Source organism: Lycorma delicatula, chromosome 13, assembly GCF_047948215.1.
Source record: "Lycorma delicatula isolate Av1 chromosome 13, ASM4794821v1, whole genome shotgun sequence".
Taxonomy (NCBI): Eukaryota; Metazoa; Arthropoda; class Insecta; order Hemiptera; family Fulgoridae; genus Lycorma; species Lycorma delicatula.
In genome coordinates, this window is record NC_134467.1 from 37,171,071 (window position 1) to 37,196,607 (window position 25,537).

Here is a 25,537-nt window from a genome sequence, read left to right on the forward strand (position 1 = left end):
TTTAATAAAATATAAAATCAATTTTTAATACACTAAAACATATTTACTCAAACATATATACATACACAATGGAAAATAAATTCAGTATTACCAACAAACAAAAGGAAATTTACCAACTTAAGTGTAAGTGTGCCCCTTAACACAACTGTGGTTGTATGAGTTATATCCACTGCATATTAAAAAGAGAAAAGAAAAAAAATAGAACAAGTCCTTACGTCAAATGCAGGAAAAGTTATTTAAAAGCTATATATATATATATATATATATATATATACATGCACACACATCTAAGTTTACACAAAATAATTTTACTTTGAGGGCAATTGGGAATTAAACGAACAAGTACGAGGGAATACGGGGGTAGAGACAACATAACGCGTTGAGTTGAATAGCCGACGGCTTCTGAAAAGGTTTTAAACCAAAACCTGAGACCAGTCGACGTCTACTCCCTTTTATCTGAACTTAAACCAACAACATTTACATTTCAGTTCTCCGTTTAATATTAATTATATGGCTGCCAGTTTCTCATAATAAAGTACCAAGCCTTTCCTTCCATCCGTTCACATTATTAAATAAATATGTACGCTTTCTATAACGTAAAAAAAAAAAAAATGTTTTTTTTGCGTGGGAGAGGGGAAATTTTTCACGCACTTCTTTTATGATAACAATATTTCATTTTTATTTAATACAATGGAATTTATTCTAATTTAGTCCTACGCAAGAACTACCTCGTGAAAATAAACAAGAACAAAACGAAAGTAATGAAATGTAGGAGAAATAACGAAGGTGGACCACTGAATGTAAAAATAGGAAGAGAAAAAATTATGGAGGTAGATGAATTTTGTTATTTGGGAAGTAGAATTACTAAAGATGGACGAAACAGGAGCGATATAAAATGCCGAATAGCACAAGCGAAACGAGTCTTCAGTAAGAAATATAATTTGTTTACATCAAAAATTAATTTAAATGTCAGGAAAAGATTTTTGAAAGTATATGTTTGGAATGTCGCTTTATATGGAAGTGAAACTTGGACGATCGGAGAATCTGAGAAGAAAAGATTAGAAGCTTTTGAAATGTGAAATAGAAGAATGTAAAAAATCAGATGGGTGGATAAAGTGATAAATAAAGAGGTATTGCGGCAAATAGATGAAGAAAGAAGCATTTGGAAAGATATAGTTAAAAGAAGAGATAGGCTACTTATAGGCTACATACTAAGTCATCCTGGAATAGTCGCTTTAATATTGGAAGGACAGGTAGAGGGGAAAAATTGTGTAGGCAGGCCACGGTTCGAATATGTAAAACAAATTGTTAGGGATGTAGGATGTAGAGGGTATACTGAAATGAAACGACTGGCACTAGATAGAGAATCTTGGAGAGCTGCATCAAACAAGTCAAATGACTGAAGACAAAAAAAAAAAAAAAAATTAGCGTACCCCGTCGCGACTTTGCCCACAGCATAGATGTAGATTTCACTTGGAGTGCTTTTTTAATAGCAAACTTATATTTTTATAAGTAAAAAATATTTAATCGACAATATTATATTTAGATTTTCATTAAATCCTGATAAAATTGTAAATGAAAATTTTTAAGAAAAATACTGAAGGAATATACGATAAACAATGAATTTTTGCCCAAAACTTAAATAAAGGAAGATAAAAAATTGAACAATATTTGTTAGACCAATCCATTTTATGAATGAATTAAAATAGTTCAATATAAAAGTCCAATAAAGATAAAAAATTTATTACAATCCCAAATCTAGCATCCCCATCGCGGCTTCGCTCGTGCTCTATGGTTACCCGTCACGATCAGAGGGGTCACGGTTGGCTTCGCTCTCCCTTGCCGTTTCCCTTTTCTTCTCCCGTTTCTCTTTCCCTTACTTCAGTTTCCCCTTCCACTTTCCTCTTTTCTTTTTCCTCTTTTCCCCCTTCCCATTTTCCCTTTTCCCGTTTCCCCTTTTTCCATTCCCCCCTTCTTCCCTTTTTACCCTCTTACCTCTTCTTCCTCTTCTCCTTACCTCTTCTTCGATTTTTCCCTATTTCCCTTTTCCGATTTTTCCCTTTTTCCCCGCGCGTAAATCGGTCCACATTTATTATTCAACAACTATCAGTCCCATCGTATTTTTGTTTGCAGATATGTATACTATTCTTGGGGGAAAACTTTTTAAGATTATTTTCAAAGGGGTGGAACCCACCTTCTCCTTATACCTTTCTTTCTTTTTCCTGTTTAGCCTCCGATAATTACCTTTCAGATAATACTTCAGAGGATGATATGTATGAGTGTAAATGAAGTGTAGTCTTGTACAGTCTCAGGTCGACCATTTCTGAGATGTGTGGTTAATTGAAACCCGACCACCAAAGAACACCGGTATCCACGATCTAGTATTCAAATCCGTGTAAAAATAACTGATTTTACTAGGACTTGAACGCTGGAACTCTTGACTTCCAAATCAGCTGATTTGGGTGGTAGAATTACTAAAGATGGACGAAGCAGGGGCGATATAAAATGCCGAATAGCATAAGCTAAACGAGCCTTCAGTAAGAAATCGCTTTATATGGAAGTGAACCTTGGACGATCGGAGTATCTGAGAAGAAAAGATTAGAAGCTTATGAAATGCGGTGCTATAGGAGAATGTTAAAAATCAGATGGGTGGATAAAGTGACAAATGAAGAGGTATTGCGGCAAATAGATGAAGAAAGAAGCATTTGGAAAAATATAGTTAAAAGAAGGGACAGACTTATAGGCCACATACTAAGGCATCCTGGAATAGTCGCTTTAATAATGGAAGGACAGGTAGAAGGGAAAAATTGTGTAGGCAGGCCACTTTTGGAATATGTAAAACAAATTGTTAGGGATGTAGGATGTAGAGGGTATACTGAAATGAAACGACTAGCACTAGATAGGGAATCTTGGAGAGCTGCATCAAACCAGTCAAATGACTGAAGACAAAAAAAAAAATATAAGTCCATCATAAGTTTTAGGGATATTATTTGCTCCGGGCAACTTCTCCATAGCCTAAATCCTCCTTGGTACTCACCAAGTTCCAGTTCAAGTTGATTTTTGCATCGGTTGTATGTGATTCTCGACAGGATTTTGTATGTGCAATCCAGGAGAGATATCCCTCTGTAGTTTTCCGGATTAGTTTTATCCCCTTTTTTATGTAATGGATGAATTAGGGCTGTGGTCCAGTGTTCTGGAAGTTTTTCTTCGTTCCACATATGTATATATATAAATTCTACTAAATAAAAGGTGGCTGGCTTATTTAATAGAATTTAAATATAGTTTAATAGTACAAAGAAATAATAATATGAATCTTTAATATTCTTTTTAATAAAATAATACATCTCTCTCTCTCTCTCACACTCTCTCTCTCTCTCTCTCTCTCTCTCTCTCTCTCTCTCTCTCACTCTCTCTCTCTATCTCTATCTGTGTGTGTGTGTGTGTGTGTGTGTGTGTGTGTGTGTGTGTGTATGTGTGTGTGTGTGTGTGTGTGTGTGTGTGTGTGTGTGTGTGCGCGCGCGCGCGCGCGCGCGTAGATATATCCAAAACATTTAGAGGTTCAGTTTAAAGGATTCCGGATCACTGAGTACCTTCCTTCTCACTGTGACATTAACGACTACCCTTGTCCCTTAAAAAGCATAAGCTTCCATTCCCTTCTCCCACATTCCCCCACTATCCAAGGAGCAGATCCCTCATCTTTTTTAACACACTTTAGTTTTCGTTTTTGGCCCTTACATTTTCATCGTGTTTTCAATCTCTCAAGTTTACACTCAAGGACCATTTCAGAATACTCATTTTTACCCCATACCCATTTTTTTTTGTACGGTAAACCCTACACTTATAACCACAAAATAAAACTTGGTTGCTATCAAGTTTATATAAAATTGTTCATAATCTACTTGTAGATTCATTTTTAAGTTTTTTAGATATCATTTAAAATTTATATGATTTTTCACGCTGTTATAAATACCTGATTTTGTCTTTCAACTGGTATCCTTCCTTTGTGCATTCCCTATCTTACTGATACGTTCCTGTAACATTTCTGGATACAGAAATCTAGTTATTATTTGCAAATATGCTTTTCTTTTACTATTATTCTGTTTTTATTTTTAAACTAAACTGTCTTTTTAATTTTTTTCACTCAAAAATCCAACTTCTTATTTCTTTAATATTCTTCCCTATCAGAACGACGTCATCTGTATATCTTGAATACGTTGTATATCAATAATCAAACTAAAAAAGCTACGGACCCAATTCAGATCCCTGAAACACTCTTTTTTTCTTTTTTTTTTAACCTCCGGGACCACCGTTTAGGTATTACTTCAGTGGATGATATGAATGATTTTTAGCGTGTGAAAATACCATGTCTGACGGGGAATCGAACCCGGAACCTCCGGATAAAAGGCCGAAACGCTACCACTCATGCCACGGAGTCCGACCTAAACAATCCTTCTTTCTTTCTTTTGTTTAGCCTCCGGGAATTGCCGTTCAGGTACTATTTCAGAGGATGATATGTATGAGTGTAGTCTTGTACAGTCTCAGTTCGACCATTCTTGAGATGTATGGCTAATTGAAACCCAACCACCAAAAAATACCGGTATCCACGATCTAGTATTCAAATCCGTGTAAAAATGTTAGTATAAGACTCGAACGCAGGAATTCTTGAATTTGAAAGCAGCTGTTGTGGGATGGCGCGTTCACCGCTGGACCAACCCGGTGAGCTCTGAATTTACGTAGGAACGTTTAACTTAATCTAATAGCAGACTAATGTATAATTCTTATACTTCCGTTATACTTTAAATTTTGTTTGATTTAAAATGTATAAATTACTAATAATTACTTTATTTATTTATTTGTAAAATTTTTAGTTGTGATAAATAAACAAATGAAATAACATATAATTGAACAATGAATGTTATTAATTATTTATTTATGAACAGTTATTTAATATTAAATTTATTTGAAAAATTTGTTATTAGTGGAAGTTTCACATATATTATTAGAACGTTTTTAAATTATTAATTATTATTTAATATATATATATATATATGTATACATAACCAACAAAATGAAGAAATCTACGATATTATTACATAAAAATAACAGTAATAAAATGGACAATAATAATGATATTGATTGTGAATCATCATATTTAGTGAATACTGATAAAGAAAATGTTTCATGTGATCGTTCAGTTCATCGTAAACCATTCAGTAAAGCTATTGCTCGGCAGAATAGTCATTTAGAAGCAGGTATAGTAATCATTTTTTTTTTTATTATTTATTTAGATTAATAATGTATTTATCTATGTACTTTAAATAGTTTTTTTTTATTTTAAATAGATCAGATTTATTTATAAAGTCTTCTATAATTTAGTGATTGAAAAAAAGAAACATTCAGAATTTAAAAATATTTAGGGTTCAAGTATAGAGATAGAAGAACAATTGATAACGTTTACAGGAACCAAGCAGCAACAGTAATAATTGAAGAACATAAGAAAGAAGCTGTAATAAAAAAGGAAGCTCGACAAGGATGTTCCCTATCCCCGTTACTTTTTAATCTTTACATGGAACTAGCAGTTAATGATGTTAAAAAACAATTTAGATTCGGAGTAACAGTACAAGGTGAAAAGATAAAATATACTACGATTTGCTGATGATATAGTAATTCTAGCCGAGAATAAAAAAAGATTTAGAAGAAACAATGAACGGCATGGAGAAAGTCCTACGCAAGAACTACCGCATGAAAATAAACAAGAACAAAACGAAAGTAATGAAATGTAGTAAAAATAATGTAGACCTCTGAATACAAAAATAGGAAAAGAAAAGATTATGGAGGCAGAGCAATTTTGTTATTTGGGAAGTAGAATTACTAAAGATGGACGAAGCAGTACCAATATAAAAAGCCGAGTTGCATTTCAGTCAGAAATATAATTTGTTTACATCAAAAATTAATTTAAACGTCAGGAAAACATTTTTGAAAATATATAACTGGGGCTCCCGCTGGTGAGAGTGGCTGCGCTGCATGGGGTACGGTAACCAGTGCGATCGGGGGCGTGGCTTCTCTCCGCCGCTGGCGGCCTGATCGTGACTTCGTAATGCCGCGCGTGATTCCAGGACCGGATGGTGGTGCGGGGTTTGTCCCCGGCTCCTGCGCGGACCGGAATGAGGTTGCGTTCCCCTTGTTAAGTGACCTAAACTGGTCGACTTATTTGGATGTAGATCTGAATTTCTATGTTGCGTAAAATATAATTTTAATTAGTATGAGTGTAACACTGATTTAACTTTAAACTCGTTCGTTTTCTGAGGCATTCACAGTCACGAACGGTGTTGGTAAATCCTTACTAGGCGCGGAGTTCGTGCTTCCGGCGGTTTTGATCAGTTAGTTTAAGGGAATCATGTTAGGTTAGATGTGAAGATGTCCGTTTGAGGCCTATGTGAAGGTGAAATTTGATTTGTATTTTACTGATGCAAATGTCTGCCGAGGCATTTACATCGGTGGTATCCCGACTGAGGCCTGGCTGATGACTGTGAGATGTAATCAGTTAGAGGGTCTAAAGACGTACTCCGGTAAAGCCCCTCACGGTTTGGAACGAAGGAGGTGGTGTGGTAACCGTTAACGTCACAAGGTGGGGATGTCTTCCCCCTACGGGGTTTTGACGGGGTGTAGCTTTATATGGAAGTGAAACTTGGACGATCTGAGAAGAAAAGATTAGAAACTTTTGAAATGTGGTGCTGTAGGGGAATGTTAAAAATCAGATGGATGGATAAAGTGACAAGTGAATAATCGATGAAGAAAGAAGCATTTGAAAAAATATAGTTAAAAGAAGAGACAGACTTATAAGCCACATATTAAAGCATCCTGGAATAGTCGCTTTAATATTGGATGGACATGTAGATGGGAAAAATTGAGGTAGGCAACGTTTGGAATATGTAAAATAGATTTTTAGGGATGTTGGATGGACGGGGTATACCGAAATCAAACGACTGGCACTAGATAGGGAATCTTGGAGAGCTGCATCAAACCAGTCAAATGACTGAAGACAAAAAAAAATTACATTTAATTTTCCGTTTAGACAACGTTATATCTCGAGAAGAAAAATATTATAATAGGTCCAACTTGGGCATATGCGGTTTTCACCGGATCTTGTCGTTTTGACACCTAAAGAACCCAAAAAAACTGATTTAAAAAAAATAAAATATCAATTTGTTCAAAATAAAAGTCTTAAATTTTAGCAAACAACATAAATTTTGATAAAACTAATATTCACGGAAATATAACGGATTGAAAAATAAACATGGCCGCCATTTTGTAATTTGCAAAAGTATTTAAGTGCTGATTTTTTGCTAATTTTAAAACTTTATTACCAAAACGCTTATAAAAATATTAATGTGATTCGTCTATCCGAACTTGAGATATAAATTTTTATATAAAAATAACAAAATGGCGGACAGTGGGAAAACGAAGGAGAAATCTCAATTTTTCCTAAGGATATTTTTTGTTTAGTTTTACAAGTAGAATCTGAAAAAGTATAGCCAGCCCACCATTTTAGAAACATTCTTTATAGAATGTGTCCCATGAATAAACGGAGAAACTTTCAAGGACATGTTCTGCTGGTGAAAATAATGAAAAATGTTCAGATAAACATAGGTTTGGTTGGAAAAACTTTGTTTTCAAGTAACGTCTAAAGAAAAATTTCACCCGCGATTTCACAGCTCTTCGAATAAAAAGAAAGTGGTTTCTTATATAATTTCAGCTGGGAGATAGGATAAAACAGGTAGCAAAACTCCAGTAGTTTTTAAGATATTCGACGAAAACACAAAATTCGGTGTTTAAAAAAAAGTTTTTTTTAGATTTGTAATACAATAGCTTTGTTAATCTGTATATATAAAAATGTTAAGTTCGTTTGTGTACGCTTCAAAAACTCAAAATGTTCTGCACCGATTGAGCTCAAATTTTAACACGATATATAACCCGCATCAAAGATTGTTTTCATCTATTTTTAATAAATCTATCTATCTATTTTTAATTTGTACATTTTTAATTTGGAAATGTAAACAAAGGAAAACCAATCAGATCAATGCAAGATTGCCGCTGTCAAACACAACGACCAATCACAAAGAGCCCGTATGGCCGTTGCCAATGTAAACAAAATCACAACTGATTAATTAACAAATTTCTTTGAATTATATTTAACAGCTAAAACATCTGTATTTTATTAAAAAAAAAAAAAACAAAAAAAAAACACCAAAGCAAAAAGAAAAGCCACCAAGAAGGATGACTTACAGTAAATAAATTAAAACACCAACTTTCTTATAACCCTGATAGACTTAAGACTACGCAAACAAAAAAAGCCGAAATAACCAAATACATAGAAAATAATATCCCTACATAATGACCAAAAAATCCTTTGTTAGGTTAAATATTCACTTTTGTCTGAATTTACAGAAGGCATTTACAACGAAGTATTGATAAATATTGAAGACAAGTGCTTAGCTAATGCAAATAAAGTTCTTAGTCGATTGGGAATGCCAGCACCCACCCGAGCTGCGATGGCTTCATTTGATGTGAATTTACGCCGTGAACAGAGTTCCAACATCGGTGATCTTCAGTCATATGTCCGATCAAACATTCCCAAATTAAAGCGTGAACAGAAAGGCATTTATGATCGCATAATGCAAATGATAAATGACGGAGTTGGGGGGACTTTCTTCTTGGATGCGCCAGGAGGAACTGGGAAAACATTCCTCATTAGATTGATTCTAGCAACGGTTCGATCGAAAAATGACAGCCTTAGCTCTTGCTTCGTCTGGAATAGCTGCGACATTGTTACCAGGTGGAAGGACTGCGCATTCAGCTCTGAAGTTGCCGTTAAACATGCAAATCATCGAGACTCCCACGTGCAATATTTCCAAAGCATCCTATACGGGAAAAGTATTACAAAAATGTAAACTCATTGTTTGGGATGAATGCACGATGGCGCATAAAAAATCGCTTAAAGCTCTTGATCGATCGTTATGAGATTTGCGTGGAAACGTTCAACCGTTCGGAAATGCTTTGATATTGCTCGCAGGAGATTTTAGGCAAACATTGCCTGTAATTTCTCGATCGACACCAGCAGACGAAATAAATGCTTGCCTGAAATATTCAACGCTGTGGCGACACGTACGTACATTGCAGTCGACTACGAATATGCGTGTCCAGTTGCAGAATGATCCATCAGCTGAGGTATTCTCACGACAGTTACTGGACATTGGAAACGGACAGCTGACAGTCGATGAGACGTCTAGACGAATATCATTCATTTCCTGATAATTTTTGTAATTTAGTAACATCGAAAGAAGAACCGATCGAAAAAGTATTTCCTGATATTCAAATTAATCATAGAAATCACGATCGGATCGGTGAACGAGCTATCCTTGCCGCAAAAAATAAAGATGTCTATCAACTTAATAATGTTATTCAATCCGGCATTCAAAATGAGGAAATTACATATAAGTCGATAGACACCGTTGTGGAAGCAGATGAAATAGTTAATTATCCGACGGAATTTTTAAACTCACTTGATCTGCCAGGGATGCCACCACACGTATTAAAATTGAAAATAGGTGTGCCAATTATCCTGTTGCGGAATATTAATCGGCCAAAACGTAGTGGAAGCAACGATTTTAACGGGGCCTTTCAAAGTTGAAGATGTCCTCATTCCTCGAATATCCATGATCCCGACCGATACACCATTTTAATTTAAAAGATTGCAATTCCCAATTTGATTGGCATTTGCAATCACAGTCAATAAAGCTCATGGTCAATCTTTAGAATCGTGTGGTTTAGATTTAGATGCGGATTGCTTCTCACATGGGCAACTGTATGTTGCGTGTTCCCGAGTCTGCAAACCAGATAGCCTTTATATCTACGCAGACAGTAGAAAAACAAAAAATATTGTATATCCACAAGTATTGCAGAATTAAACTTCTATGAAACGTATGCTTTGTTTTGTTTCTCATTTTTCATCCATGTAACCACAATGTGTCACAGCGAAGCGTGGTGGTACAGCTAGTTGAATAATAAATGCGAAAGATTTAATAAAAAAACTTGTAGAGAATTTAATTCTGAGAATATTAATATAAATACAGCCAATGAAAAGTAAATAAAAACTTCTAAAAATCGGTATTTTATTGAAGCAAAAATAGACAGAAAATCACATTATTTTTTCTATACTTAATAAACATTATTTTTTAAATATTATTTTTAAACATTCATCGGTGTTTCAGCATTTAGGAACAAAACAGTCATTTCCAACGTGTTCGTTTTCTGTGAAACGCCAAGTAAATCATCGTGTTTATGATGAATATGGTGTGTTTCAGCGTAGCCGAAGCACACCAGTACAAGGCGAATTTCACGTCGCACTGGTTTATCAAAAAACAAAGTGTGATGAATCCTACCGAAAGAAAGAATCTTCATTCTTTCCGCCTGCAGAAAGTTCAAAAATTGCGGCCAACAGATTACCCCTAGCGGTTAAACTTAGTTTCATTAGCTTTTAAACCACGCTGTTAAAGTAAATTATTGATGAAACCACTTTTACGAAATAATAAGTTAAAAAAGTTACAGTTTTGAGATCTTTTTTTATCTTCTTTTCCGCCTCAAATTACATAAGAAATCATCACCTTTACTTCTTAATTTCAATCCCAAAAATTGCAGTAGGGCTTCTTTTTATTAGAAGGGATGAAATCCGGGCGAAATGTTTCGCTAGGCGTAACTGGAAAACAACGCGTTTCCAGAATTATGATTATATGTAATTTTTTTATTATTTTCACCAGTAAAATATGTTCTGAAAGTTTCTTCGTGGGACACTGTATACAGAGTGATTCAGGAGGGTAAGGCAATACTTTGACAACTCATTCTAGAGGCTAAAAATAAGAAAAAAGTTCATATAAACATAAGTCCGAAAACGCTTCGTTAGCGAGTTATACAGAGTGAAAATTTTCGCCCGAGTTTCAGTTCCTCCGGATAAATTAAGGCTTTCTGAAATTCTGGGAAGGTCAATTACGGGGCAAATTCAATTGTTTCTTATGGTTTTTGAGCTGGGAAATCGAAAAAAAATAGGTCCTAGAACTGTATGTCTCTTAGTTTCTAGGATATCCCATGTAAAGCGCCAAAAATAGCGTCAAAAAACACATATTTTCACGTTTGACGTACTATAACGTTGTTAAATTAGCAATAAATCATACATTTTTTAAACATAAATTGTAGAGAATTTAATTATAAGAAAATTGATGTAAATAATGTCAAAAAAACAATTAAATTTTAAACATGTCGACTTTTATTAACAACAAAATCGAGGAAAACTTAGAAGAAAATGTTACAAAAAAAGAAATGTTACAGATGTGTCTAGTAGGTTCAATAATTTTAGACCTACGGAAAACAAGTTTGCAACACTGACTTTTTTCATCACAATTTGTTTAAATACTACTCATTGTTATCAGTTAATTGTGGTGTTAAATAACCTTTCGCTGATCAATCGTGTTTGCAGTATTACGTCGAATTCTTATTGTAAAAATTTCAGAAAACTGTTAAGAAGTGTAATTTTGTATTAATTTTACAGTGCATAAAAATGACGTCTATTAAAAAAAGTGAAATTCTGTTTGCTTTTATTTTGAAAAATGCCGCGTATCTTCACTAATGCCGAATATGCCGACGTGATTTTCATCTATGGATTTTGCAATGGAAGTGCTGCGGAAGCGATTACGGAATATCGACATAGGTATCTTGGTCGTGTTGTACCAAATCGTTAAGTATTTATTAGAATTTTTGATAATCTTCGTGAGAATGGTACACTTTCCAGCGCTCATATTTCATCTGAACGACAAGCAAATCATGCTGATGAAGGTGAAAACATTTAGCAGATAGTTCAACGTAGTCCGGCAACGAGCACGCGATGAATTGCAACACGCATCGATATTTCACAATGTAGAGTATGGAGGACGTTAAATAATAACGGATTGCATCCTTTTCATATTCATTAAGTGCAACATCTCCAGCCGGGTGACTACGCCAACCGGCTGCGGATTTGTCAATGGGTTAACAGGAATCAACGTTTAATCCCATTTATACTATTTTAGGATGAAGCTACTTTCACTCGTAACGGAATAAAAAAAAACACAGAATGCGCATCGGTGGTCTGAAGAAAACCCACATGCTACAGTGGAAAAAATTTCCAGCAACGATTTTCAGTGCATGTTTGGTGTGTTATCATAGATGACCAATTAATTAGTCCTTTCATATTACAAACATTGTGTTACAGAGAGAAATTATCTGGAATTTTTACGTAATGATTTTATTATATTGCTGGAAAATATTCCCTTAGCAAAACGAATTGAAATGTATTACCAACTTGATGGAGCTCCTACACATTTCACATTTCTTTTTTGTAACATTTTCTTCTAAGTTTTCGTCGGTTTTGTTTTTAATAAAAGTCGACATGTTTAAAATTGTATTTCTTTTTTGTTGACATTATTCACATCAATCTTCTTATAATTAAATTCTCTACAATTTATGTTTAAAAAATGTATGATTTATTGCCAATCTAACAACGTTATTGTACGTCAAACGTAAAAAAATGTGTTTTTTGACCTTATTTTTGGCGTTTTACACGGTATATCTTCGAAATTAAGAGAGATACAGTTCTGGGACTTATTTGTTTCAATTTCCTAGCTCAAAAACCATAAGAAACAAATGAATTTGCCCCTTAATTGACCTTCCCAGAATTTCAGAAAGCCTTAATTTACTCAGAGGAACTGAAACTCGGACGAAATCTTTCATCCTGTATAACTCGCTAACGAAGCGTTTTTGGACCTATGTTTATATGAACTTTTTTCTTATTTTTAGCCTCTAGAATGATTTGTCAAAGTATTGCCCTATCCTCCTGAATCACTTTGTATAAATAACTAGATTATAACAAAAATTTATCCGTATTAAAAAATCTATTAAGACAATTTTATATTTATTATATAAACTTAATATTGTTGAATAAATTATATATTTATTTGTGCAGATTGTAAAATGATAAGTAAAGTAAATTCCTATGAAAATAATCTTTCTAAAGGTTATAAATGTAATTACCGGCCTAATTCGTTTTTATTATTGTGCGAATGAATTACATTATATTGATAGAAAAAGAAGATATTATTTTTTGACGTTATATTGTAAAAGGATTTAGAAAGCTTGGGAAACTTTTTTTCTCAAAATATATTTTATTTTTTTTACTTTAGGTTGTAGTCTACAGTGAAAAATTGAATTCAGTATTGTACACTTCTTTCGCTATTGAAATATGAAATGATGTATTACTCCTACCTATTGCTTTATATTTACTTTCTTGGAGAAAAAAGTTTTCAGGCAACATTTACTTGCATTAGATCTACTTTAATTTTTATTTATAGAGAGAAAATATATAAATCAAAAAAAATCTTTAGAACCATAAAACAAAATTTTGTTGTTAAATTTATCAAGTGTAATGAATGTAGCGAATAACTATTTATGATATTCTGTGTTATATATTATTACAAATAGCTCTGTACAATATTTTATTCAAACAGACGTGCATTTGTTTGCTTGCTCCATCACATGCGTGAGATCATCCATTAAATATTGCTTTAAAAGCAGTCTGTAAAATATAGATGACATTTATTTCTGCGTAGGCTCTCATATTTCTACTATAACTAATAAATTTTTACACTTGTTGCATTTTTATTTTATGTACTTTTATCAATATTTTGTTTTTTAATATATATTTTCTTACAAAATTTTATTTTTTTTAATTTAAATAAAATTAAAAATTAACGTAACGTATATTTTTTTAACTTAACTAACCAGTTTATATACGTTAAATAAAATAAGTTTTAGTTTGAAGGTTAGATTACCGCTCGATACCTGTGAAATTTTTTATTGGTTACACTATAAATGAAATGTTTACGAACAGAATGCGCTGCTAGTCAGATGGAACAATAATAATATTTTTGTAATTAATTAACAATTGTAGGCAATATTGTTAATTTAATCATACATATAATAAATATATACTTTAAAATTCTCTTTTAAGTAGTACTAAAATAGAATATTAATTTGTTTTCAATAATATACAATTATTGGCCTTTATTGATTCAAATTTATGCATTTCACAATGATAGTAGAGTATGAAATTTTTATTAAAATTTCATAAATTAAAGATATTTTCATAATTACTATAAATAATATTTTATTATAAAACAAAACTAAGTTTATAAATTTAATAATATTTAGTAGAGGAGGGTAATTTTTAATTGATTATTGTAAACTGCATCATTGGAAAATTGCTACTTACTGCTATTTACTGCGATTTTGATTATACGATTATTGATTTTTGGTGTTTTATATTTTATGGTTAAACATTTAAGTTTTAAAAATGTTTTATTACATTACATATTCTACAAATAACAATAATGATTATAGTTATAAAATGTATTGGAAATTTAGAATATTTTATAAGAAATTTTGTTTCATATTTAAGGTTAGCAATAATTTTTTTAATTTGTTAACAGAATTTTTCTTAAGTAAATATTATGTTTTCCTCCAGAAGCAAGACTTTATGTAGGTAATTTACTCCAAGCACTTCAGCTTTAAATTGTTCTTTTAGTCATCTTTCCCCTTTTATATGATCTTAACATTTTCTCCCGGTCTCCTTTATCACTCACCAGTTTCCTGCAGCCGGTTTTTTAATCTTATTTTCCAGCTCTAAAATGTTGAATATCATTTTGTTTTCTCCTCTGATTAGTTCTATTATCCTTTTGTTTGTGTTACTCTTTCATCTTTATTAATTTTCTTCAACTTATTTGAATTTCTACCACTGTGCTTTTGTGGTTTGAGTTAATATGCCCTGAAGTGAAACTAAGTATTATTTAAACAGTTCTTGTCATGATTATAATTTATTATTTGGTTTTGTTGTATCTGTCTTATTCTAATCGCACCAGATCCTAGTTAAGAACCAAATGTTACGAGTTTGTTTTTAATAAATCTTAAGTGAAAGTTATTTCATTTTATCAGTTTCATTCATCATTTATGTTTTTCTATTTGTTTTTAATAAATCTTAAGTGAAGTTATTTCATTTTATCAGTTTCATTCAACATTTATGTTTTTCTATATTATCTAATTGAGATGTCTATTTTCCATTTTATCTTTTATCAGTTATTCTAAAAACTTATGTTTATCAATCTTTAGATGGCTTATTTATTCAAATAATTATAATAATTACTTTTTCTATTCTAATCCTATAGATATAACACTGAAAATCTGTTGTATGTATACATACACAATTCTTTTAATGTATTATATAATTGTGAGCATTTTTAAACCTACCTCTTAATATGCTGTTGTTTCATTTACACATGATCTTTTCTTTTATAGTAATTTATAACTACACATGCCTAAAGATTATATAACATTATAATTTGTTAGTGGGAGAAAATATGAACAAAATGCCTTAAAAAAAAGTAATAGCATATAAATATATTAAAATACATTATTATAATTAAACAGTAAATAATTAAAAGTTTTTTTTGGAAACGAAATGGAAAAATTATAAATTCAAAATAAATAAAAAAAAGAAAAGCAAAATCCTATGTTGTAAAAAATTGTATGATTTAATATTATAGTTAAATGTAATAAATGAAAAAATTCATGTCTGGAAAGGTGGTTTTTAGAAATTGTACCCAAAAAAAAGGTTGTGTAAAAAATTAACTTTATAACAATTGAGTGTCTTCAGTAATACAGTAACCTAAAATTACTATCCATTTGGTCATCTACTACTGTACAGAAACGTACAAAGTACTGTGTTTCGCACAGGATTTGATTAAACATTCACCATAAAATCAAATGAGTATAGGTTAGTCATGTTTGCTCATATGACCAACTTTGAATTTGTTAAACCACATCATATATGTTTATTTATTTAAAATTAATTATCCATTTATCCCATAGTATAATTAATATTATAGGTTCAATTCATAGTCAGCTTTTGAATTATCAATTACTATAGAATTCAATTTTAATCATAAGAAAGTAGCAGGAGGTAAACTATTTAATTGGACATCAGCCTACTGTTGTTGAAATGAATAAATTTCTTTTTTTTGTTACAGCGATTCATGTACTGGAAGGGCTGAATCATCAAATTTCAGCTACACTAGTGGATGAAAATTTAACCTGCTCCAAATATGGCCAGCAGGATTATCTTCAATATACTTCGATGTCCCTGATGAAACGTCTTCTTATAGACGCACAGGTTAGTTTTTGTAACTTTTTATTTTTTAATGTACTTGAAACTATGAAAAGTTAATTAAAAATATAATATAATTTTTAATAAAAAATTATACTTTTTTGTTAGTTCTTGTAAATTTATGTACATTTATGAGTAGACACTTTCAACTAATTCCTCATTCCTGTTTACATTATCTTATTCGTTAATAAACGGTGGCTTATTTGGAATGGATGATTTAAATAAATGTAACTATTTGATGTCAATAGAAACCACTTCTGTCTCTTTATAAATATGTGCTTCAATTTCATTAATGCTATGAAAATGATAAGAGAAGTTAAATTTTTTAAAATCGTTTTATAATAAAAAAAAGATGAGGTAATATTGCAGGCTAAATTATATCGCCATTCAGGAACATGGTTCATTTTTCAAAAATTTCCATTTTTCTTGATGTTCAGATATTTATTAATAGGCTTAAATGCTTCTTACTCATTACTGAACTTTGTAACTTAAAAATTATAAATCCAGTTCTTTCCAGTATTAGCTGATATAATTGGATTGTGATGTCAAAATTGAAGATGATAACAAAATTCTCATTCTGTTAGATTCATGATTATCACTACTTTTGTAAACTATGTTTACTCCAGATTGGGGATGCTGTCCCAACCAATTCTACATTGTAACTGAATGACATTCACTAGGGGACAAATTGACATCATAATTGTCCTGTCAGTTCAACTTTATATAACTTTGCAATAAACAATTCAAAATCATTTATTCCCATATGCCACCCTACTGTGTCGTATAAATAAATCTTTCATTCTGACCAGTACATTATATACATTTTATCAGGAATAGGTAAATAAGTAACTTTATGGATAAAAAAAAATGTCCCAGCATTTAACCTTGATAGATCAGAGGGGAAAACCATTGTGAAAACTCTATATATATATATAGTTTTATCAGTGGCAGCTCGTAACTAAAATTGGTGGAAGTGCTGCACCAGAAAAATTTTTTCTGGACCTTTACAAGGCCATGGTTTTCTGTAAAATAAGTAATCAACAAAAAAATGTATCAAATAGAATAGCTGGAAGCAGGATAATAATCTAATTCTGCACTGTATCACATTCAATAATATGGTATACATTTTAAACACATTGTCCTTAAAAACTGTATTCAGTTTAACTGATAAATAATAAAATATCAGTACAAATATTTTTCAGTATTATTGGATAACTTAATAAAATGTCCGCTTAAAAACACTGTAGTCCAACGGTGCTTAATTTAAATTTCTATTTACACAGAAACAAATACATAATTAGTTTTTACTAATTACCTTCTCTTTCGCCCTTCCAGCGTGTTTTTGGAAATATTTAGCATTCAAATAGCCCTTTCTTCCATCACTACTGAAAAAAACAACTAAACCACTTTCATGTACCTTCCACCGACTAAACTAGAAAAGAGAATTAACAAGGAACACTCCATACACAATGCGGAGTAAAAAAAAAAACTACCTTCCACCAGCACATTAGGATCGGCACTGCCAGAGTGACAGTGCTTTCTCTCCCCTCACAGTCTTGCGTGCAGCTTCCAATGTGCGCATGTGCACAACAGTCAAACCACACAGCTGCTGATAATAATACTGATAAGTAATAATTAAATTATTCAGACTTTATAGAAACCTGATAAAGAAACTAAATTACAAAAGACAGAATAGTAGTTATGGTAACTAAAGTATGCACACCTTTGACGATGAAAAATTCATAACTTATTTCTTTACCACGTAGGCAGAAATATAATAATGAAGTAAAATGATTAATCTTTTTTTCTTTAATGAATATCTTTAAAAGTTTACCGTACTGATGAATATTTTTAATATTTTAACCTTCATGGGAGCTAGGGCATTGGTCTGCAGCTTGAAACCTTCCATGGTATAATACGAATGTATGCTGAAAATTTGAAAGTAACTTATCGGTTCTTCAAGATGAAATATATCTAAAAATCTTCTCAGTTATGCAAAGAAACATGAGTAAACATTTAGTTTCTATTGATCAAGTAGTATTTTTGTTTATCCCAAACAAATAAAAACCCTCATTTTCTTTAATTAATAATATTGGTTTTTTCTAATGTAAATTTAATTTTATTATTTTTGTAATATTATTCACCCAATTTATTCAAATCATTCAATTCAAACTCAAACCCAGCTCACACAGTGATAGAGACTTGCTGTTCATAGTTCATTAATTCAGGTCATTAAAGTTTATGCTTCAACCAGCGAATTTCCACTACTACATATATATATATTTTTTTGTAAAAATTTGTTGCCATTGATTGAGTATTTTTTTTATTTATCCTGAACAAACAAAAACCCTCTACATCTTTATTTAATAATATATTTTATACTTAACAGTTTGACTGCTATGAGACCCGATTCTGGTTCTTAAGTTATACATATGACTTTGCTATGAGACCCATTTTGATGTCTTGAGTGTAATACTGATTTTCAATTTCTAAGGATCTTTATTGTTTAGATTTTTCAATAGAAAACATCATATTGTTACAGAGCAAATTATTGCCATTCCAGTTATATACTTAGCTTCTTTCTGCATTGCCAAATTCAAAAATTACTAAGCTACTTCCCAATAGTTACGAATTTTAAATTACTGTTATAATAAAATATCAGAGATTAAAAAGTAAATTTAATTGTCAAATAACATAGTCAGTTAGATTGGCAAACAAATTAGATACAGTGTCAGGGATGTGGTATACATATGTGCCTTTTTTCTTTTTCCTGTTTAGCCTCCGGTAATTAACGTTCCGGAATTACTTCAGAGGATGATATGTTTGAGTGTAAATGAAATATAATCTTGTACAGTCTCAGTTTGACCATTCCTGAGATGTGTGGTTAATTGAAACCCAACCACCAAAGAACATCGGTATCCACAATCTAGTATTCAAATTCGTATAAAAGTAACTGCCTTTATTAGGACTTGAATGCTAGCACTCTTGACTTCCAAATCAGCTGATTTCGGAAGACGCATTTACCACTAGACCAATCCGGTGGGTTATACATATGTAACTGAATTTTCTAAATCACGATAGAAATAATTATAGATTAAAAAAAAAAACTTGTAAATAGTATAAATAAATTGCTCTAAATTGTTACTTTCATTAGAAATATTTTGTTTTTTCTACGTCAAAGTTACTTTTGAATTATTTTATTATAAAAAAATGTTGTAGATAAAAAAGAATAGATAAGTGATATAAAAAAATAAGGCTGACAACACACTTATAGGACTTTCCCCTCATGCAACTAAAGCCATGTTCTGGGAAAATCCTACAACTGTGTGATGTTTCTGATGAAAGACTTATACACACAACTTAAATTCAAATATTTATCGTTTTATTTAAATGTAATATTTTTTCATTTATTTAATTCAATGATTCCAAGTAATGCATGCACATATACCGTATTTAATTTGCATAGCTATGACTCGGTACTAGCAACGACGGTCGGCACTAATTAAACTAATGTAATTTCACAACCTACATAAAACAAATTTCACTTATACAGTCAGCAGACTGGTGTAGCCGTAAGGCTCAACGCACCAAGTACCAAGTCAACCGGGCGATCGAGTTCCTGATCCAGCCAGACCGAGTTACTTTTTTACATTTTAAATATTATTCATTTATTTAATTCTACCATTCTCCTGTGATGCACAACGTAGCAATAGTAGGAACCTTTTTTTGGAGTGGGGTGAGATTTTCTTTGCATTATTGTTATGTTTTAATTGTTAACAATGTGCCTAAGAAAAATATGCCTTGATCTGTTAAGTGAAAATTTAATGCCATCAATGATGTATATGTAGAAGTAATGTGACCAAGTTTGGTCATAATCGGTCCAGTAGTTCTGGAGATAAGCTGATGTAAAACCGAACACACGTACATACGAACATTAACATCCGAAAAATTTCCATCCAGTTTTTTAGTTTCCTTAGGTGTCAAAATGTCAAGATCTGGTGAAAACCCCGTATGCCTAAATTGGACTGATTACAATACTTTCCCTTCTATAGCTATAGCGCTGTCTAGACAGGAAAGTAAAAATTGGATGTAAATTTTTCCATGTGCGTTGTGAAATAGTTTTTTCCTTATTTCAGCCTTTAAATAAAATGTAGCTATTGCAATTATAAGACTCCTGTTTATGCATCATTCCCTGAATTTATTTTTTTTTTTAATTTGTGACTTATTCACTAAAATTCTGTGACGCTCAAATTTATGTATCACCTTTTTTTTATTATAATTATAAAGAATTTAAGATAGAATGAAAGCAGCAGTGTAGAATGTAGTAGAGAATGTTAAGATAGAATGTAGCAATGTAGTCAAGTATTGCTTTTTGTGGGTGTAGCAGTGAACCTGTTAATATACATACCAATTATGAGCCATTACAAATTTGCTACTTTTGGTAAAAATATATGTATACATCTCAGTCAATGCAGACAATAGAAAAGCTATTTTTTTGTAATTTAGTGCAATATCTGAGTAAAAGAAATGATTATCTTTTGCTTTGGTTGGCATTTTTAATAAATTATTAACAAATTTATATTGCTCTTAAAGTTTATTTAAAATAGAATTTAGTAAATTTCTTTTACAGAAACCGTATTTGTTCTCTTTGTAAGTTTTTAATTAATAGTAATTGTTTTTTGCTTGATGAATTAATTCATTGCTGTATATGGGAAAAAGGAAATGGAATTTTGTAGCATATGGAATACACCTTGCCTGACCGGGATTCAAACCTGGGACCTCTGGATGAAACACTTCACCTTGGAGATCCACATTATATAAAATAATTGCAAATTTTCTGTTTCTTCATTTAATGTTTTTAAAAAAATATGTACTGAATTTTCATTAATGCTTTAAAAATTTATTTTTTATTTTCACGTACTTAATTTAATATTATTAAAAATGTATTAATTTTCATTAAGTAATAACTTCTACGTTATTTTTCATTTTTTAATTAATTGCAAATTGTGTGACACTGCTCTTCTCTGATCAAGTTTTTACCACAACTTTTTTGATCCATCCAGGCAAATTTTGGGTGTATTTCTTTTGTTGTACAAGATTTTTTAGTCCTGTTACCCAATTGTTAATGTCTGGTAATTTTTTTCTAAGGAGAAATTTTGTTTTGTGACACGAAGTTGGTACCACTACTCAACCGGTATAGATACGGCAGTGTGAGTTGATTCTCCTTTAGCTGTGTAAACTTTTGTGCCATTTCCGGTCGTGTTACAAACAGAATGTCTTTTACCATAGAACAACAAGATTTCATTCTTGAACAATATTTTGCTACGAAATCGTACGTGAGTGTAAAATAATCATTTCAAATTAAATTTGTTGGTCTTCCTCCTCCAGAAAAAATGTCAATTTCAAGAGACAGGTAGTGTTTGCGACAGAAAACATATCAGTCGAACCAACTTGCTTGACAGATGACGTTTTAGAGAATGTGAAAACAAGATTACTCAATTCTCTATGGAAGAGTTTACAAAAACTTTCCACGCAAGTCGGTTTGTCACATTCGAGTGTTCAGAAAGCCACTAAAAAATTGAAATTGTATCCGTATCGCATATGATTAGTCCAAGAGCTTCAGCCTCCAGATTTAAACAAGCGATTGCAATATTGCCTTCGGTTTAGGTCTCTCGTAAATGATAACGGAATCAAATTTTTAAACAATGTTCTTTAGTGTTGAGGCTTGGATCCATCTTAATGGTTTTGTGAACAGTCAAAACTGTCGAATTTGGGCAGTTGAAAATCTTAACGCTTTACAAGACATATCTTTGCATCCTGAAAAAATTGGTGTGTGGTGTGCGATATCTCGTCATCATATAGTCAGAGCCGTATTCTTCGAACAGACAGTAAATGGTGAAGTATACAGGAATATTGTGTGCCAATTTGTGTCCCTCCTGGAACCTCAAGAACGGTATTGCTGGTTTCAGCAAGACGGTGCTACATGCCATGTCTCGAGAAACCGTGGATTTTCTGCAAGAGTTCTTTGATGATCGAATAATAAGCAAGGGTTTATGGCATCCAAGGTCCCCAGACCTCACATCTCTTGACTACTTTTTGTGAGGCTATATTAAGTCTGAGGCTTTCAAAAACAATCCTTACACTATTGATGAAGTCAATATTACAGATGTAATCACGAATATTTCCGATGCAACTCTTAAAATGGTTTCTGCTAATATGCTGAAAAGAGTCCGTGCGTGTATAACCGCAAGGGGTGGGCATTTTGAGCATATTCTTTAACAATTATGTAATAGCTTTTTATTAAATCTCTTTTGTAAGTAACAAATACATTTTTTTATTCCACCTAAATTTCCCTTTCTTAAATTACATTTAAAATTGGGTAACAGGACTAAAAAATCACTCTGTATAATATTATAATGTTTTATTTATAAAATAATCAATGTAAAATATTTAACATCAATGATCTATTTCAAATAATCTATTAAATATTGCTTTGATAATTGAGATATTCTTTTTTTTTTCTTTTCGAATAGCCCATTTAGAGGGCACGCTTAATCAACCTTTTAGCCCATGCTTCTTTCATTTTTCTAGAGTGGTGTTCTTTATCTTCTTGAGTCCATTTTCTCCCTCTTCTACAAGTGAGTTTTTTCCTCTCCTGAAACTCTTTTTATTTTATTCCTAGATATTCTTTTTATTTTTATACCTTATATTTTCCAGAATGATGTAAAATGTTCCAAACACTCAGTGAACCGTGAAATTGGTAGAAAATACAGCTTATATTATTGTCTTGGATCATTTTTATTATTATTATTATTATTATTACTCACTGAAAACCTTATTTTTTTCATTTAATTTCCCGGTTATTTTTTCTTTAATTTTTAAAATGTGGGATTGCTAATGATAGCGCCATTACAGTTTATATAAACATACCTTTAGATGTGCATATCATTGTGGTGTTGTTTTTGGTATTTGTTTGCTAATCAAAACAGATTAGCTTTTTTATAGTTTAGTTTTGAAAGAACAGAAGGGTTTATACAGAATATTACAATTTCTTTAGACGTCTGAGGTTGATTGATTGTTTTATGATAAAACAAGGGAGAAATGTTTTATTAGAATTATATATACCATGAATCAATTGTGATTGGTTATACCCATGGGGGGAAGAGAAGAAGAACAAGAAAAAAAAAAGAAATAAAGAGATTTATCCTTTGTGTATGGGGTAGAAAGAACAGAGGGAAGTTATCTGATGTTTTTAACAACTTGTGCTTTATACTTTTATGGTTTTTTTTTAATATTGTACTTTTCTGTTAAGATTCTTTAAATTGGTATATTCTTTAGAAATACGATCAGGTGATATACAAAGCCTTTGCACATTTCAGTCACACAGATATTTTGATGGGAATCTATACATACTATGCCAGTTCCTTTCCTTATTAGATTATTTTAAGATTATTAGTCATTTAACCATTATTATACTACTATTCACATTCTTTAATCTCAACATAATAACTACTTCTTACAACCTTGATCAGCTGTGATTAAAAATTTGTTTAATGAAATATCCGCCAAATTTGGTATATATGTACTTGACAACATCTACAAAATAAAAGGTTTGAAGATTTTATCTTAAAAGTTCCAAAATGGTCATACTTAAAATTTTTTAATCATTATTAGCTCCATAAATATTGTAGTTTTATCGAATTATGTTTTATTAAAAAAATGTTAAGCATTTTATTGTGAACAAAATGACACTTCATTTGTTCAAATCGATTGATAAGTAGCTGAGACATGGTTGAAATTGGTTAAATGGATTCCAAAAATTATCCAGGCTGAAAATTTTGTGCCTGTTTTCATTTTTTTTACTAATAATTTCTATATATGTTACAATATTTTTTTCAATGTGTGCCTGGTGAATGTAGATTGGTGGAGCGATCGTACAATTTTTATTAATTTTTTGTCATTCATTTTGCCTTTATAATTATTAAATTACAAGTTAAAATTATTATTTATTTTTATAAATAAAGTTTTGATTTTGTACATTATAGATGTATAAAACTTATACACATCTGCACAACCAACTAACCACAAATTAACAACATTTGTACAATAGGCACATGATGTCTATGATTTGCGTTTACACATACACTGGCCAGTTCCGTAGGATTGACAGGCCTGTAAATTCATGGGATCAGCTGACAAAGGATAGATATACTCATAAAGTGGTCTTTGTTCTCCAGAGATCAATGGACTGAAAGCATGGGGAACTGGCATACAAGTTAATCAATTCCTGACCTGTCACAGTTGCTTTAAAGCATACCTGTGTACACTAAAATTGAGATCCTCTGCTGTGTGCGATTATTACAGGAGAGAGGATCCAACAATAATGTATTCATAATTAAAGCAGGTTTAGTCCTAAAAAAAATTGATAAAAAAATAAATGCCTGTGAATTTAGTAAAATATCAGAACTGTCGATATTGTACCAGGTATTTATGCAGTCCTGGTTTCATGTAGTAGTGATATAAATTGTCTCGTATATTGAAACGGTTATAAATTGATTTTAGGATTATTCAGTAACAAATTGATCCTACCTAGTTTTATGTATAAACCAAACCTTATAAACCTCTGCCAGTCTTTCTTATGGCTAAGAAATAACATAACGGTCGTAAGGTAAATGGTGTATCAGTTTGAAATGTTTTCTCTGAGAGTAATGATTTTTACTATATGCAAAGACAATGGTAAAACCCTACTTATTCTGATCTCATTCGTTTAGATTTCTCAATAATAAAGATTTTTTATTATTTTTAAATATGATTTCTATCCTGTAGTAACTAGAGGTTATGCACAATATAAAATTGATATACACAGTCTTCTTTCTGTAATTTAGATCAATGCAGTAGGGGAATTTGAGAAGTTATGATGGCAGCCCTGATAGCCTCCAACCCAAAAGTTTGTGTAAAAGCAATTCAAACAAACACACCAGTTTTTGTATTGTTGCTGAGCTGTGTTTAGTTCACTGTTCAAGAAAAAGCAAAGTGTGTTTTGTGGCAGGCTGAATTAAAGTTTATGGTTTTAGTTAAACATGCATTTTGATGTGATTTTGGAAAAGAGCTACAATATGAAAATAATATACGACATTGGTTCAAAAGGTGTTCAAAGAAATTGGATTTGCTTTCAAGAAAAAAATCAACCATCAGACCATGAGTATCAGACGAAACTGTTGAACGAATTACACA

The 25,537-nt window shown here is 31.6% G+C and overlaps 1 protein-coding gene across 1 annotated transcript in view; it reads left to right on the plus strand.

Moving 5' to 3' along the window:
* Liprin-gamma (liprin protein kazrin) overlaps positions 1-25,537 on the plus strand; it is a 316,506-nt gene that overhangs the window by 121,011 nt on the left and 169,958 nt on the right. Inside the window, exon 3 of the mRNA XM_075381547.1 lies at positions 16,167-16,309. Within this exon, the coding sequence (XP_075237662.1) occupies positions 16,274-16,309 (36 nt within the window). The 5' untranslated portion in view covers positions 16,167-16,273. The remainder of the gene's footprint in view (positions 1-16,166; positions 16,310-25,537) is intronic.